We start from the raw sequence: 15,728 nt of genomic DNA on the forward strand, positions 1-15,728 counted from the left end.
GCTCCTCCACCACTGCCCGCCAGCAGCGGGTCAGGTTTCTCATGATGCTGCCAGGAAGCCCCCGGGTGGCCAGGGAGCTCCAGTCATGGCTTCTGTTTCTGCCTTCTGTGGAGACAGGGGAAAGGGCAGAGGCAAGGCGGTGGCAGCCCTCAGCTCCTGGGTCCCCATTCGAGGGTGAGCCTGGGGTTCTTTCCTGACATTCTGCCACCCAAAATGATGCTCCCAAGTGGGGGGTGACACAAACCAGAAGATGAACAGGTTGAGCAAGCAGGGGGTGGGGTGAGGAGGGACAGACATCTGTAGTATGTGAGCTGGGGGAGGGAAGGCCCCCAACTGAGCTCCCGCCTGAGCCCCCAGCACTCACTGGGCCGAGGAGCAGCCACCACTGGAGGGGCTGCCTCGCAGGGCTCCACATGCACCAGCAGGTGGGTGAGGCGGCGCACCCGTGAGGAGAAAGCTGCTGCGCGGCTCTGCGGGTTGTGGGCAGCCTCCCGACACTCCAGGTACTGGTCCAGCAACCAGCCCAGGGGGCTGACACCATCCTCATCTGGAGGCGGGGGAAAAACAAGCCAAGGCAGGGCATGTCTCCAGGGCAGTGGGGAAGCTGGACTGGACAGGAGTGCCAAGAAAGAGCAGCAGGACAGAGCGATATGGCAAGGGAGGCAGCAAGGTCCCTCCTGACCATGTGGTGTCAGCTGGCAGCCAGGAGACATGGGAAAGGAGGCAGCCCCTGGGCTGTGAAAAGGGGGCTTGGGGGTACTGAATGAACGCAGGTATCCATAGGGCCAAGAGCCGAACCCAGGTGGCTCTAGGCCAGAGCAAGAGGGGCTGATGAGCAGGGCCGAGCAACGGGATAGTAAAGGGGCCAGGGGCAGGAACAGTTACCGGGGGAGGTGATGTTCTGCACCAGGGGGCTGACCAGGGCCTCCCAGCAGGTCTTGCCCAGTGCTCGGGCAGCTTCACTGTCCGGGAGGAAGCGATCGGCAAAATTCTGCTCCTGACGTAGAGCCCCGTTGAGTCTGGGGAGAAGAGTGGGGAGGAAGGTGCTGGGGGCTGGAGGCCTAAGTGACTCCTGTGTCCACCAGCCTAAGATCGCCAGCTACCGCTCTCACGCACACAGGTACGCACGCACTCACACACACCTAGAGCTCAGGTGCAGCAGGCTCCTGCGGTCCTCCGCGATGTCCTGGCTCCAAGCCTGCGCCCTGACCATGTAGAAGAGGCGTGTGTGGCGACACAGCTGCTCCCGGAACACCGGCCAGAACGTGGGCTTGGGGCCCAGGACCTCTAATCCCCGAATGCGCGTGTCGATGCCACCCTGCAATGTGCAAAGGCCCATTTCCGCGGACCCCATACCCTCCTCAGGAGGGGCTGGAGAGGTAGCCCAAGATCTGCAACGGTTACAGGCCGCAGAGCCTCCTGCCACGGCTGCCCCCCTCCCCCGGCCCCACCTGCTGGCAGCGCTTTATGCGGATCTGGATGACAGGCCAGAAACGGTTCAGGTTCTCCAGGAGGACCACCCGGCTGGCAGAGGGCATCACGTTCACCTGGTGGGGCAGGGGAGAAGAGGTAGACAGAGAGCTGTCATGGCAGGCAGAGAGCGCTGTCACGCGTGTGGATGGGAGTGCTGAAAGAACCCTAGTCTGCTCCTGTTGCCTGCTGTGTCCCTCCCTCCCCCAGCCCTGGGGTGTGCGGGGTCCTGACCAATGCCACCCTCACTGTTCAGGGCCTGATGCTGCCACACGGGCACAGGGATGGCCTTCATCTATGGGGCTCAAAGCAGGGAGGAATATAGGCATTTAGGGGTCTGGGCAGGAGGGTGGATCCCTTGAGGGGTGGCCTAATGGCACAGGGGTCCCTACCGAGTTGAGTTCCGTGTTAAGGGAGGTGGCGCTGTCGCCCCCGAACACCACCACCCTGGCCGGCATGTAGCTTGAGTCTTCGCCAGCCACCAGCAGAGCCAGCTGCCTGGGAGCGGGGCAGAGGGACCAATCGGAACCGGATCCAGTCGTGTTCTCACAGACACAGCCGAGGGGACTCTGGTCACCTTCAGGGGGGTGTGGGTGCTTCCCCAAGACAAACAGCAGGGAAGTCACGGGACAGCGTGGGTGTGTGTCTAGGCACAGGCGTGGAGCACGTTACCTGACGAGGACACCCTGTTGCATGTGTAGGGTGATGTAGTGGGAGCCGGTGCTGCCGCTGGACTCCCAGTAGGTCTTGGGGTTGCGGTCCGTCAGCTTGCTGGCCCGGTGCGGGTTGGAGGACACCTCCACCTTCTCCCAGCACTTGTCCTCCTTCACCTCCACGCTGGAGCCTGCGGGCAGGTGGGAAGGGGTGGCGGTCATAGCCCTGGCAGGTGTGGAGGGAAAACACACGGAGGTGTGGGGACGCGGGGTGACGGGGGGACAGGCACGAACCCTGGCACAGGTATCTGAGGAACACATCAAAGAAGGGGATGTTGATGGGGCGGTGCGTTCGTCTGTGGTCTTCGATCTGGCCCAGCACCATCTGCAGCCCAGACATCGGAGAGAAGGGGTGCGGGGAGGGGGCAGGAACATGGAAACACACGTGGAGGAAAAACCCCAGCAGCAGCGGGACTAACTCCGTAACACTGGCAGAGCAGGACCAGCTGGGAAAGCGGGGCCAGGAACAAACGCCCCCAGATTCACTAGATTCACCTGCCTTCCAACTTCAGGAACACAGCCCCTTCCCGTGCCACTGCTTGGGTTTCATACTCTTACCCAGCTGTGAACCCAAAGGCTTCCCCCTGCCCTTCCTCCTGACCTGGATACAGCCTCCCAGGATGTTGGTGGTGAGTTTCCGGTAGAGGTGTGCATGCTTCTCACACTTGAACACCATGTCCCGCAGCTCCTGAGCCAGCTCCAGCTTTCCCAGGTGCTTTTCCAGGGCTTTGGAGATGGCATCTCGGGCTCCCAGCTGATTCAGCACCACGGCATAGTCCCTGCTCACCGAGGCCAGGTGGTGCAGGAAGAGGATCAGCTCCTGGAGCACCTGGGAAGGAGGCAGGAGGAGGTGAATAAAGGGGACAGACCACAAGCGTCTTCAGTAGTGCTGACTACACACCTACTGTGTGCTGGGTGCCAGGGCTACTGCAGTTCACAGAGTGAGGAAGTAAAAAGACAAGGATGAGGAGACATGAGGGCTCGGTGGAATTAGAGAACCAAACAAACTGCAATGGAAAAGCCAAGCCCCCTGGACCCTGGGGTTCTTGCAAATTGCAATGGAAAATGGTTCTTGCAAATGGTTCTTGCAAATTGCAATGGAAAAGCCAAGCCCCCTGGACCCTGGGGTTCATTGCAAACTGCAATGGAAAAGCCATGACCCCCTGGACCCTGGGGTTCTTGACTACTGATTACGCTGGCAATAGGTGCAGGGGGCATCCCCAGTTGTCTCTTTTCAGGCCCAGCTGTCCCAAGAACCGGCTGTGGGGCTGTGTTATGAGATGCTCAGCCCCCAAGCACAGACACCTGACAGCAAACAGGGGGCGGAGAGGGACCAGATGTATGTGTGGACACTCAGTAAGCCCACCACAGAGCTAAAATCTGGGTAGCCGCCAAAGGTGTGTGCTGCAGACACCCACTGCCTCCATGACCCTGGTTCTCTGACGGCTTCCCAAGCCTTCTGTGCCCAGGAGCACTCTGTGGCAGGGGACTCTGGGATGTGATGGTCCCCTCTGCCTCCTTCACCCCCCTTTCCTTCACAGGCCCAGCCAAACAGGAGCCACTGAGGCTCTTAATGTAGTATAGATATCATCCTTTATGTAACAAAGAATATGGCAAATAAGATCCCCCATTTGGGTTATATTTGCATAATAAAATACAGGAAAGATACATAAATTAATACAAATGGTTAACAATAAGGGGCATGTGGGTGGCATTGGGAGGACAGGGACTCAGGTGGGAGTGAGAATTTTGTTTCTACCTTGTTATATTGTTTTGATTTGTGAACTGTGTGAACATACGACCTATTTTTAAAACTACAATTCAATTTTAAAAACGAAACCCAAACCAAGAGCACAAAAGGCTCCATGGTGCCCTCTCGAGCCCCGCCCAGGGGGTCTGCTTTGCCAGAAGCTGCCTGGCATCCTCCCCCTCTCAGCATCTCCCCAGGGCAGGGCAGGGGTACCTCTCGGTCAGTGTCTGGGGACCGCAGGCAGGCCATGCAGGCGTCCATGGCCTCATGCCAGGGGAGCAGCAATGCCTCGGGAAAGTCCACCAGCCGCATCAGGATTCTGGGGAGCAGGGGGCAGTAGGAGAGAGATGTGCAGCCTGCCTCAGAGACCCCTCTGCCCAGCACCGCCCCTCACCACCCCCTCACCTCAGAACGGCCAGGTGCAGGGCCTTGTTGGCCACAGGAGTGTCAAGGCTCCGCATCAGCGTGAGGAAGGGCTGGGGCTGCCGCTGCAGTTGCAGCAGAAGTGGCTTGACCTCGCTCTCCCGTGGCCCATCTGAGCTGAGAGCTTGCTCCAGATCCAGGAAGATTTTCCCAGCCAGACCGTAACCCTCCACCAGATGCTGCAGGGGAGTGTTGGCGCACTGAGTCGGGGCTTCTTTTGCTACAGGAAAGGGGAAGTCACAAGAGTTGGCCATTGTTAGTGACGTGAAAGATGATGAAAGGAGAGACATTCATGACTCTCAACTCTTGTTTCCTCATTTCTCCTAAAAATAGTTTTAATTTTTTCCCCCTAAACGCCAGGTTTTGGGGATCTCATAGCATCTCTTAATGTTCTTTTTTTTTTTTTTAGCGGTACGCGGGCCTCTCACTGCTGTGGCCTCTCCCGTTGCGGAGCACAGGCTCCGGACGCGCAGGCTGAGCGGCCATGGCTCCGCGCACATGTGGGATCCTCCCGGACCTCTTAATGTACTTTTAAGACAGCTTCATGACAAACTTTTTATTTTGTATTCTTAAAATAGCAAAGGAGGGCTTCTCTGGTGGCGCAGTGGTTGAGAGTCCGCCTGCCGAAGCAGGGGACACGGGTTCGTGCCCCAGTCCGGGAGGATCCCACGTGCACGCGGAGCGGCTGGGCCTGTGAGCCATGGCGGCTCAGCCTGCGTGTCAGGAGCCTGTGCTCCGCAACGGGAGAGGCCACAGCAGTGAGAGGCCCGCGTAACAACAGTGAGAGCCCGGCACCCCCAAAAAAAAAAAAAAAAAAAAAAAAAGCAAAGGAGCTTCCTATCTGCAAATAGCAGAGCATTTCCCTATATCTGGAAGCATGCAATCATCTGTTTTTCTCTTCAATAGAAAAAATTCAATGTGAGGGCTTTCAAGGCTTCAAATTTCTTGCAATGTTCTAACTTGACACTCTCCTTCATACTTTGGAGGGAAGACGATGTCTGTTTCTCCATTCACTGCTTATCTCGAAATTTCAGATTCTTCCTAAAGTGCCATCTCTTCCAGAGAGGACTGCACAAAAACCAGCACAGATATCTCTCCTGGGCTAATGCCCTCCCAGAGGCCAGTGTGCAGAGCTGCTGTCTGTTTGGCACCCCACCTTCCACTCTGGCTGCATCTGCTGATTCCTGAGGCTGGGCCTGGGCTTCCAGCAGGGATGGGTAGGCCAGCTGCCCTGCCAGGGCCTCGAGCCCATATTTCCTGTAGACATGGCAGTTGAGCAGGTCCCTGAGAGCGCTGTCATCGAGTCGCTGTGGCAGAGCCAGCATCAGGTCCTGGGCCAACTCCATGGGCACGGCCAGCTCGGCCAGGATCTCATCATCCAGAATCTGTCATCGGGGAGAAGCTCTCACTGCAGGCGGCTCTGCCGGCGCAGAGGCTCCGGAGGCACTTGCCAGGGGAAAGGAGTTCTGCATACACCTTCTCCATCCCCAGTCTCCCATGGGGGCTCCTCCCACACAGCTCACCAACATCTCCGAACATCCTAGACCCCTCCCCTGCAGCCCTTATGCTATCACCCTCCACTTCCCATCCCGAGCTTTCCAAATGCTCTGTCACAGTCCAGCCCTCCAACCTCTGTGTGTCTCTGGGCGGCTCTACCTCCCCATCCAGGTTCTCCTGGAGAATCTGGAGAACCTCCTGATGGTCAGGTCCATCCAGCTTCTTGATGAAGAAGAGGAGCTCCCACCACTCGGCCTGGCTCAGGTGTTCGCTCTCCTCAGCGTCCTCATCCTCAGGCAGCACGCAGGGCACGGCGTAGAGCTCTGCCATGGGCTTCCACCGCCAGGAGGGCAGGGCTGTGGAAATGACAGGGGCACAGGGACGTCACTGCCCGCCCAGCCAGACCGCCACTCCTCTGCACAGAGCTGATCCCCGCTTCCCCTCTGGGCTCACCTACACCCACAGCTCCACTGACCGCTGCCCCCTGGTACTCATCAGCCTCACCCACGTCTTCGATGTCTTCTTTAAAGCCCAGAATCTCCAGCATGTGCCAGTGTACCCAATAGGTGCGGCCTGTTGACTCCCACAACACCTGGGGGATGTGGGAAAAAAGAGAGGGAAGGGGAAGAGAGCTCACCTAATGACCGGCTGTGGCCCGATGATGAGGACACACAGCCCTCACAGCCCTCAGGGTGATCACCTGGCCAGGTTTGGAAACACCTCTAAAGAGCAAAACCTGTGGTATATGGAGAACACATACACGCACACAAAGGATGCCTTCCCCAAACGGGAACAGGCTCTCTCCCCTCACCTATCCTTCCTTGGTGGCTTATGCCCCATGCTTCCTCCTGGCCTTAACCACACTGTCTTCCTGAACTTGACCTTTGGGATGGTCTTGCTGTATCAGTCTTCTTCCTGGGAGTGAGTCCTCCTGACCTCAGAGTCTCCTAAAGGCAGATTTTCTCAGCCCTCCAAACGGCTCCCCTCTCAATTGCTGACCCCCTTTTACCATACCCAGCTTACTGAGGGTTTTCGCTTTGAGTGGGCTGCCAAAGGCCCCAGCTTGAAGCCCCAGCTATGCCCCACCCAAGACAGACCCCGAACGGTGGCCCGCCACCGCGCTCTTGCTCACCTGCACAGGGGGCACGCCATTGTTGCTCTGCCGGAACTCGCCCTCGTCCCCGGCACTGATCTCCTCGTAATCGTCCAGCATCCGCACTCGCATGCCCGGCTGCAGCGTGTCCCGCACGTACAAGGCATAGGTATTGCCACTTGCGAACTCAGAGCGAGGGCGAAACCGCCTTGACCTCCTAAGGGAGGGCAGGGCCTGGGAGGGTGGGTGCCCTGGGCCTACATCTGCCAGCTGGGGCTGGAAGATGGAACAGGAGGGCCGTGCTGAGGGCCCCTGTCTGCTCGAGGCCCAGTCCCAGCGCATGGCCTGTACCAGCTCCGAGATCAGGGTGCCCATGGCCATGCTGAACTCCAGCTCCAGCCGACCCCTCTCCCCACTCAACTCCTCGGGAGTGGAGCTCTGGGCTCCTGGTTCCACAGCACTGTCATTCAACTGATCCAGGAGGGAGGTGACGTGCAAATAGCGCTTCACCAGGGAGAAGAGCAGCCTTCCTGGGACCTGTAGGACACAATCTTTGGCCTATGTCCCCCTTGCTCCAGCTTTAGTGCCTCTCTCCACACTGTCTTCTGTGGACAGGTGCAAAGGCCTGATCCCTAGATTTTGTCCACAGCTCCCTCCCAACACTCCGCACAGAATACCTGTGGCAGCTGAATGCCCTCGAAAGACATGGGATGTTCAGTGAGCGTGGCCTGTGCAAACAGTGCCAGCAGAGCACAGCGGCTGTCAAAATCCAGGTGTTTCTCAATGGCCTCCTGCTGGCTCAGTGACAGAAGGATCTGGGTCCGGGTCCCTGTAACCCACACCCCAGTCAGTAACAGCTCCCTAACCTTGCCCTTCCCAGGCATCTCTCTTAGACGCTCTACTCTCTCACTCCTTCTGCTGCCACACACTAAGAATGACATGATTTGCTGATTTGCTTCAAAAGCCAAAACTCACCATCGTATCCCATCCTATTACTGTCTCATATGCAATAGTCTAATAGTCTAAACTCTTCCTCTGCACAGAAAGACAGTTAATAGGAAGTTCTTGAGGATTCAGTCTCCTGTTTCTGCCGAGATGCCCACACTCACCTTCCCACCTCCATTTCTTCCAATCCTAAGACAAGGGCAACAGAATCATTTATGTACTGATGAGATCAGAGGCTTCTGTCACAGGGACCTGTGAGACGCTAAGCTGACCCAGTCCCTCTCCTACTCCCCTTTCCTCCCCACACTGCCCCTCACCAGCATCATGGGAAGCCAGGGCTTGTATCATCCGTCCTGCGCTCCAGCGAATTTGGTAATCGGGACTACTGAGCATGTGCATGAGCAAGTCCAGGACCCTTGGGTCTTTGAAGACCCCCGTGAGGGGCTCAATGCTGGCGTAGGCGCTGAGCACATGAACAGTGTGAAGCAGAGGGGCGGGAGGAATGGTGCCCTCACATTCCTCCAGCTGCCGAAGGGCCCTCTGAATCAGAGACTTCACATCGGTTTCCATCTCCCCCAGCACAGATTTGTCCAGGGCTCCAGCCTCCCCTGCTGTCTCCTGGGAGGGCCCGATGACCTGGCCATCTTCGCCTAGCATCTTGTGGCAGTTGGCATAGATCTCGTCATTGGACATCCATAGCAGGATGTGCTCAGCCTTGCAGTCCACTTGGTTAGAACCCCCTTCCCCGTCATCCCCACGCCGGAGGATGAGCCAGCGGATCTGGTACTCAGGATGCCCATCATGGCCCACTCGCTGGCGTATCAGCTCATCAGGATAGGCATGCAAGCCGGGCCCCAGGGGCACCCTGAATTCCCTGTAGCGGAGTTCCCCCACCATCCTGGCACCTGGCAACACAAGGAAAAGAGAATAGGCAAGCTAGAGTGAGAGGGGAGGTCAGAAAATCAAGGGTACCCAGAAGCTGGGACAGCAAATGTGGCAACAGCTGTCGGGCTGGGTGGGGTAAAGCAGGGCCCAGGAGTTGCCTGCTGCATGCTGGGTGGGGCCAGGCCTAAGCAGAGGGACACTGGGGTGTTTGTTCTGAAAGAACTCAAAATCTGGGGGCTAAAAGGAGGGTCCAAGGCCCTGCATGCAGCATGGAGCGAGTTGGTTTGGAGCAGAGGAAAGGGGACAGTGGAGGCAGGGCAGCCTTAGAATTAAAGTGAATCCCAGGGCCCTGGGACAGGCGGCAGCAGACCTGAGAAGGGGGTATGCGAAGCCCAGAGGGGTGTGTGTGTTTTGGGGAGTTGGGGATCGAGACCCCGAGTGAGTATGGGAAGGGGTGCTAGCTCCAGTGATTGAAGCATCGGAGAGTGAGTCTGCAGGGGCAAAAGACCCAGAGACCTGGTGGTGGAGTGAGGGCGCAGGGCGCGACGGGCTGGGAGAAGGGGCTGGTAGGCTGGAGGCGCCCAAGATTGGAGGCGCTTAAGCAGCAAGGCCAGTGGGGGCGACGTGAGGCCCCGAACAGGGTGCACAGGACACCCGATGGGTGAGGGGCGCGAGGCTTGTAGGACCGGGGTCGAAGACAGGAGAAGCCAGGGGCGCGCGGCAAGGTGCGGGGGACGGGGCTAGGCCAGATAAACAAGAATCCCGAGGCGCGGCGGAATCGGGGGCGCGAGGCCCGGTGGGCGAGTGGGCGGAGGAAAACCCGGGCTCGGGGCGGGGGGCCGCGACGGGGCTGTGGCCACCTCAGAAGTCGATGGGGGTCCCGGCGTGAGGCCTGTCCTTCGCCGAGCTAAGAACGCGGCGCAGACTATGGCGGCGGCGCTGGCGGAGATTTGGGCCCCGCCTGGGCCCCCCGAAGGGGTCGAGGCGGAGAGGCGGGAGGGGGCGTGTTTCCGCAGGACAGGCGGCCGCAGGGGGCGTGCCGCGCGGGATCGAACGCCTTGGGGGCGTGGCGCTGTCAGCTCCGGGCCTGCGCGCAGGTCTGCGGCCTCCGGGGCCTGGCAGGGCGGGGCCTGTTCCCAACCAGCGGCGCCGCCCGCCTAGCTCAGGGGGCCCGTCGCCCGCCCGCCACGAGCCGCCGCTCATTTCCGCCAGGCCCAGCGGAAAGCTAGGGGCCCTGGGAGAGCGCAGGGGCGGAGCCGCCGGTGCCACCTCGGCGACGCGCGGCACCTCCTCCTCCGCCCTTTCCGTCCCCCTCCTCCTGGCACCGGAAGCACCTTCCCCGCTTCCCAAAGTCAGAATTGGAAAAGACTTTGGAGGTCATTTATTACCCCCTCCTCCATTACATATAAAGGCACGGAGCAAGGTGGGGCGGGAGCACTGGAAATGAGAGGGGAACGGCCCGTTTTTGCCCCATACTTTTCTTTCCTTTCTCCTTCTGCCAACGGTAGTTTGCTTCTGTCCCCGCGGCCCACCCCCTCCATCCAGTATGTACCTCCTCCCTCCCAAAAAACCCAGAAACAGGTAAAAATGGGGGCCATTTTATTAGAGTCCAGGAATATCATCTTTGGGCAGCAGCTGAGGGCAGCTTCACGTAACTCTTCATGGGGGGCAGTGGCCGGATCTTTCGGCCAGCCCAGCCCCCCTTGCGGTGCCATCGCCCACTGTTGGGCCTCTTTCCCAGCCAGCGGTTCCGCCCGGCTTTGCCGATGACCCGTTTGTTATGATCAACGTTGGATACTCGGCCCACTGTTGCTATGCACGTTTCCAGCACCTGACAGAAAAAGCAGATGGAGGGGAATGCACCATGGGGGGAAAGAGCCTGACATTGTTGAGGGCATGGACTCTTGGGAGACTTCTTACACTCAAGGAGAGAAGGGAGAGGAGAGGGGGAAAACACAACATAATTGAACCTGAGTGCAGGTCCTACAGTAGTTGAAAACAGAAGGCACTGTTCCCTACTCCATCATGGTGCCAGCCTGACAAGGCACGCCTAGTCACATGGCAGAAAAGGACAGACCCAGCTCGAGGCAGTTCTCAACATAAAACACCTGGGAGCTATCCTGGACAGGTTAGGTACATTCCAAAAACTCGTCCCTCGCTGATCCCTCCCACCTGCACCCCACACACACCTGCATCTGCCTCTTAGAGGGCAGCTGGATGATGGCTGTCCCATTCACCTTCCGTAGCAGCACACCACAGGTCCCTGGGAAAGGGAGAAACAGCTTTGCAACCCTCCATAGAGCAGGAGGTGGGGGGCAGATTTCCAAGGGGCCACACCCCACACATTTTGAGGAGGAGAAACACTGAAGCAGGATGCATGTAAGGTTTTAGGTCAAAACACAAGCACCTCTTCAGCCTTGTTTTTCCTTCTTTTTCTCTGCCATTGGACCAGATGTGGGCCCATGGGTTCAGAGAGTTGCAACCTCAGGTACCCCTTGGCCTTCCAAACTGTACGATCCCAAGCAGCTCCTTTCTTCATACCTGCGGCTCGGATATACTGGGCCCCCCGGCCTGGCTCACTCTCCACATTGTTGATGAGGGTCCCCACTGGCAAGGCCCCAAGAGGGTGTGCATCCCCTTCCCGAGCAGCAACTAAAAGACAGAATTTCATGAGCACCAGAACCCTTGGAGCTTCCCAGGCCACACACATCTGGCGGCCATCTCTCACCTGCCATTCGGCCTATATGGTCAGAGTTCAGGATTGTATCTCCAGCTTGCATGTTTTCTGTGGCAATGATCCAGCGTTTCCGGTTGCCCCCAGCAACCAGAGCTATGTCTGCTGACCTGTTCAGAGTGAGGCACAGGTAAGCAGACCATCTAGGCAGCCTCACATCTCCTGAAAAGCCACAGAGCAGTCATTCAGCCATACCACCACCTCACATCCCAAACTTGCCTACAGGGATCATAGCGGACAGTGATGACCTTCTCCTCAAAGGGTCCTGGCTTGGATTGCTGCTCAGGCCGGAACCGCAGAAAGTCAATCATTCGATAACGTTGCTTGTGGCCCCCACCAATACCGTGAACTTGGATTCGGCCTGTGGTCAGGACAGTGCAGGGACATGACCCCGGTCAGACGAGTCAGTTCCCAGCATTGGGAACAGACCCATCCTAGGCAGAGAGCAGCACTCCCCAACATTATGACACAAGCAGAAAATGATAAAAATTTGCACAGCACAATGGGGTCAGGGTGAACACCTACATGGAGCTTGGTAAAAACATAATTATGATACTGAAATTGTATAAAACATCCAGATAAAATTTCTACAAATTACTGAATTCAGTAAGTTTACTGAGAGCCATGTAACTCGTGTTCAATTTCAACTATTGTCAATTTTTGAAGGGTGTGAAGAGAAATGTCATATAACTTCCTGAGTATGTCCAGTTTTCTTCAACTACCTACATTATCTTTATAAGCACAGACCACTTGTTTGTTGCTTTGTATTCTACTCTCTCACTCTTACACACATACTACATGCAGAAGGAGTCCAATAAATGCTTTTTAATTACATTCCTCTGCCTGTATCAAAATACAGGCCTAGGATCCTACCATGTTTTTGCCCTTTACTGCTGAAATCTTCTTGTCCTTGCTCCCACCTGTGTGGTTTCGGCCCCCAGACTTCCTCATCTTCACTGGCATAACGGTATACTTGGTACGACTCTTCCAGGACACAAACTTAGCACTAAGGGCCACAGAGGTAAGGACTGGGCGGCAGGGAAGCAACATCGAGGGAGAGGGCAGCGGAAGGAGGACATTGTTTGTCACCTAGAGATAAACAGAAATCTCTTTCACTTGAAAGCTAATTGAAGGAAAAGCTTCAGAGAACCAAGGGAGAGGGCACAAAGTTTAGCTTGTAGCCTCCTTCCCCCTGGAAGTCCCAGACCAGCTATCCAAAAACTCCACCCATCACAGCTTGCACAAATACCAGTTCGGAATGTTCATCTAGGTGTATGTGTGTTGATTACCTCTCCTCATCTGATCCTCTCACCTCTCAAGTATTTCTTCAATGGAATGTTCTCCCCTTGGTGCATCTTCTTCCAAATTTGGCTCAAAACTCTTCTTCTCCAAGAAACTTTTCCTTCCCTAAACAACTCCCTTCTCCAGGGCTGGTAACTTCCATACACCCATGTACCACCATTGGCATCAATGCCTTTTGCCCATTTTGCTGCATGTTTCTGAGAGTTTTTCAGATATGAATAGAGGGGAGAGATCATTTATGTCTTGTTCCCTGCTGAATTCCCAGCACTTCACAAAGTAGGCTGGTTTGGTTTTGAATTTTAAGTATGCATCTGCCAAACTCTACCATAAGTCTGAAAGGTCCAGGGGAGGTAAGACTTAACTTCTCTTTTCTGTAACTCACCAGTCACCCACTAGGAACCTTGAGATATCTTCATGTTAGGCTCCTATTCTTGGTATCTTGCCCTGAATTCTCTAATCTCAGTAGTAACTCATCCTTAATGGTTATAATAATGGTTAAGAGCCTAGGCTTTGAAGCCAGATTACCTAGCTCCAATGGTTGGTGTATGACCTTCGACTACTTATGTTTTCTCATATGTAAAATGGGAATATAATAAATAATTTATAAAGTGATTGAAAGGAATTCATTTATTTAAAACGTCTATTACTTATGCTTGGCTTATGAGAGACAATAAATGTTAGTTATTATTGAAACCTGTACATTTGTCTGTAAAGCACTTTCACCTCCAGTATCTTGTGTGAGGAATCCAGGGACCCTGTGAGATAGCAACACAGAGGAGAAAACTGAGGCTGAGAGTGACTTATCCAAGGTCACAGGCCGGCGTGACTCCTAACCAGACTCGCACCCCCCACCTCGCTTCTCCTGGAGCCCCCTCTCCGGCTGCCCGAACGGAAACAGCCACATTCCCGGGTAAGGTGGATTACCTGCGCGGCCAGGAGCAGGCTTGGGCCGGGGACGGCGGCAATCCGGGGCGTCAGGCTCAGACAGCCAAGAGCGCGGGTCAGTGCCCGCAGGGCCATGAGCTGGGCCAGGCTCGGCTGGGCTCAGCACGCCACCATTACCTTTAGCCAGGCCGCCTGGTACTACTGGATGACTCTAACAGGTCCCCGTTCTGTCGCTCCTTAATGACGTAAAAAGAGGCGGTCAGAGAACCCGAGACAAAGCTGGACACACACCTCTTACGCTCCCTGCTCGCTGTAGAGCCAATCCCCGGGTGGCTCTTAGGTCGCGTGACTGTGGAACAGGCCCCGCCCCTTAGAGCCGTCAAAACAATTGCCTCGAGCGGCAGCCATGATGGATTTAAAGGCGCAGTACCGGCAAGAGCGGCAGCCAGACCCACGGACTGCGGGTGAGTCTTTGAGGGTACCTCTGGGGCTGAGAGTTGAAGTCCCGCTACCTCGTGCCTGCACTCCCAGACAAATGAACAAATGAGCCCCTCCGACCGAACTTACACAACTCCAGTCAGCCTTAAAAACTCCGCCCCGCCCCCGCGATTCTTCCCGCCCCTCGGCGTCCAGACAGAGGGACAGACGGCCTGCCCCGCCCCCTGCGCTACAGACTGACTCAGTGACCTCGGGATTGACAGTCCCGGGTCCTCGTCCGTGACGCGGACCTCGGCCGTCCATCACCACCTCCCGTCACTCCTGCCCATCTCACTCTATCCCCACCCTGGGCCTCAGGGCAGGTCGACAGCCTGGGACACTTCTCCACCGCATTCCCAGGCCCGGGAGACCAGCTCCCAGCGCCGCGTTTCCCTGTGATCCCGCAGCCGCTCAGCAGACTTGCCGTTCTTCCCTGCATCATCGGGCGTCTGGGAGGTACCCTAAGGTGACTCCTCTCAGAGCCTGTTAGTATGTGATCATGATAGACACAAAACCATAGAAATGACTGGGCTAGGAGTGACCAGGTCTTCCTCCTCACCCTTTCCCAGACACGCCCCTTGCCGCAGGTCTCAGATCAAATCTCACTCCCTTCTTGGGAGAAAATAGCTCCCCAGGCTTGGGGTGGGAGGTTGGCTTGGGGAAGGAGGAGGGACATTGGTAGTCTTTGAAGACCTGTAGGCAGGGGAGGGAGGGCGTTTGTCCTGGGTGGGGCTCCATGCCAGGTCCTCTGGGTGGCTGTGAAGTGGTGAGAGAAGGGGTGGGAACTCTGGGCTTCTGGACTTTGGGCAGGGCAGATCCTTCTGAGTTCCTGGCTGTTTGAACAGAGTTTCCTCTGAGCTCCTGCCTGAACACCACAACCAAGGGCTATATACAGGTAAGAAAACTTCAAAGATGAGAAACAAGGCCCTTTTGAGGAAGTAGGAAGACAGCCTGAGACCTGGGGTTTCAGGCTAGTGGGGAAGGAGGCAGAGCTGACCAGGTTTGGAGATGCTGGGCTTAGCCCTGTGGGTGATGCAACCTGAAGGCTTTGAGCCTCTAGGCCCCTCTCATCTGGGTCTTGTGATGAAGGCTCCTCTCTTTTTCTTATCCCTCTCTTTCTTGGTTTAACTTTGAAAACTATCCCTTCCCCTTTTTTGAAAACTCTGCACTATTTTCTGCATACCTCTGGTCTGCTTTAACTCCATTCCCTTTGCAGCTCTCTCAGACACCCTCTGTGTTCCCTATAGTGCTGTCTCTCCCCTCTCTTGATTCCTTTTCCTAACCCAAGCTCTCTCTCCAGCTCCTTTTCTATTGTGTCCTTTAGTTCTAAATCCCTCTGCTACTTCTCAGCACCTTTGTTCTTTCTACAGTTTTTCGTTCAAGTCAATTTGTCTCCCTCTCTCTTTCCCACGACCTTAGCTTTGTGTCTAGTGTCATCACAGGCTGCCTCCCCACTGGTCACTCTCTCTCTCCAGTTAAACCACAGGGTCCCCCCCTACTGGTTCTCGTCCCTTCATTTGGATCCCTCCCGCCCAAGGCGCTCAGCCACTCTTT

General features: G+C 56.3%; 3 protein-coding genes across 9 annotated transcripts in view; 1 reads left to right on the plus strand and 2 right to left on the minus strand.

Annotated features, from left to right (window-relative positions):
• The window catches only part of CUL7 (cullin 7), a 14,562-nt gene extending 4,779 nt beyond the window's left edge, over positions 1 to 9,783 (minus strand). Inside the window, exons 1-18 of one of the 2 annotated variants that reach the window (XM_007458241.1) lie at positions 9,738 to 9,783; positions 8,113 to 8,796; positions 7,624 to 7,775; positions 6,986 to 7,483; positions 6,307 to 6,445; positions 6,013 to 6,209; positions 5,513 to 5,741; positions 4,339 to 4,576; positions 4,147 to 4,252; positions 2,785 to 3,012; positions 2,418 to 2,508; positions 2,143 to 2,314; positions 1,863 to 1,968; positions 1,452 to 1,547; positions 1,143 to 1,318; positions 886 to 1,019; positions 365 to 547; positions 2 to 105 (exon numbers count right to left, since the gene is read on the minus strand). In XM_007458241.1, the coding sequence (XP_007458303.1) occupies positions 2 to 105; positions 365 to 547; positions 886 to 1,019; positions 1,143 to 1,318; positions 1,452 to 1,547; positions 1,863 to 1,968; positions 2,143 to 2,314; positions 2,418 to 2,508; positions 2,785 to 3,012; positions 4,147 to 4,252; positions 4,339 to 4,576; positions 5,513 to 5,741; positions 6,013 to 6,209; positions 6,307 to 6,445; positions 6,986 to 7,483; positions 7,624 to 7,775; positions 8,113 to 8,788 (3,525 nt within the window). In that variant the 5' untranslated portion in view covers positions 8,789 to 8,796; positions 9,738 to 9,783. Of the gene's footprint in view, position 1; positions 106 to 364; positions 548 to 885; positions 1,020 to 1,142; positions 1,319 to 1,451; positions 1,548 to 1,862; positions 1,969 to 2,142; positions 2,315 to 2,417; positions 2,509 to 2,784; positions 3,013 to 4,146; positions 4,253 to 4,338; positions 4,577 to 5,512; positions 5,742 to 6,012; positions 6,210 to 6,306; positions 6,446 to 6,985; positions 7,484 to 7,623; positions 7,776 to 8,112; positions 8,797 to 9,737 lie in introns of those variants that run through there. The other variant, XM_007458242.1, reaches the window with a different exon arrangement.
• Positions 9,784 to 10,365: 582 nt separating this feature from the next.
• On the minus strand, positions 10,366 to 13,951 carry MRPL2 (mitochondrial ribosomal protein L2). The gene is made up of 7 exons (XM_007458243.1): positions 13,737 to 13,951; positions 12,431 to 12,599; positions 11,730 to 11,871; positions 11,505 to 11,620; positions 11,318 to 11,428; positions 10,966 to 11,039; positions 10,366 to 10,607 (listed from the first exon to the last, which is right to left on the minus strand). The coding sequence occupies exons 1-7, from the start codon at positions 13,830 to 13,832 to the stop codon at positions 10,395 to 10,397; spliced, it is 921 nt and encodes a 306-aa protein (XP_007458305.1). The 5' UTR covers positions 13,833 to 13,951; the 3' UTR covers positions 10,366 to 10,394.
• Positions 13,952 to 14,069: 118 nt separating this feature from the next.
• The window catches only part of KLC4 (kinesin light chain 4), a 12,768-nt gene continuing 11,109 nt past the window's right edge, over positions 14,070 to 15,728 (plus strand). For 2 of the 6 annotated variants that reach the window (XM_007458244.1, XM_007458247.1), the window contains exon 1: positions 14,070 to 14,161. Coding sequence is in view for 1 of the 6 variants with exons in the window: in XM_007458249.1 (XP_007458311.1) it covers positions 14,697 to 14,719 (23 nt within the window). In the remaining 5 variants the exon portion in view is untranslated. Of the gene's footprint in view, positions 14,162 to 14,340; positions 14,720 to 15,039; positions 15,070 to 15,728 lie in introns of those variants that run through there. The other 4 variants (XM_007458245.1, XM_007458246.1, XM_007458249.1 and 1 more) reach the window with 4 other exon arrangements.

The sequence above is a fragment of the Lipotes vexillifer genome, unplaced genomic scaffold (assembly GCF_000442215.2).
Source record: "Lipotes vexillifer unplaced genomic scaffold, Lipotes_vexillifer_v1.1 scaffold4, whole genome shotgun sequence".
Taxonomy (NCBI): Eukaryota; Metazoa; Chordata; class Mammalia; order Artiodactyla; family Lipotidae; genus Lipotes; species Lipotes vexillifer.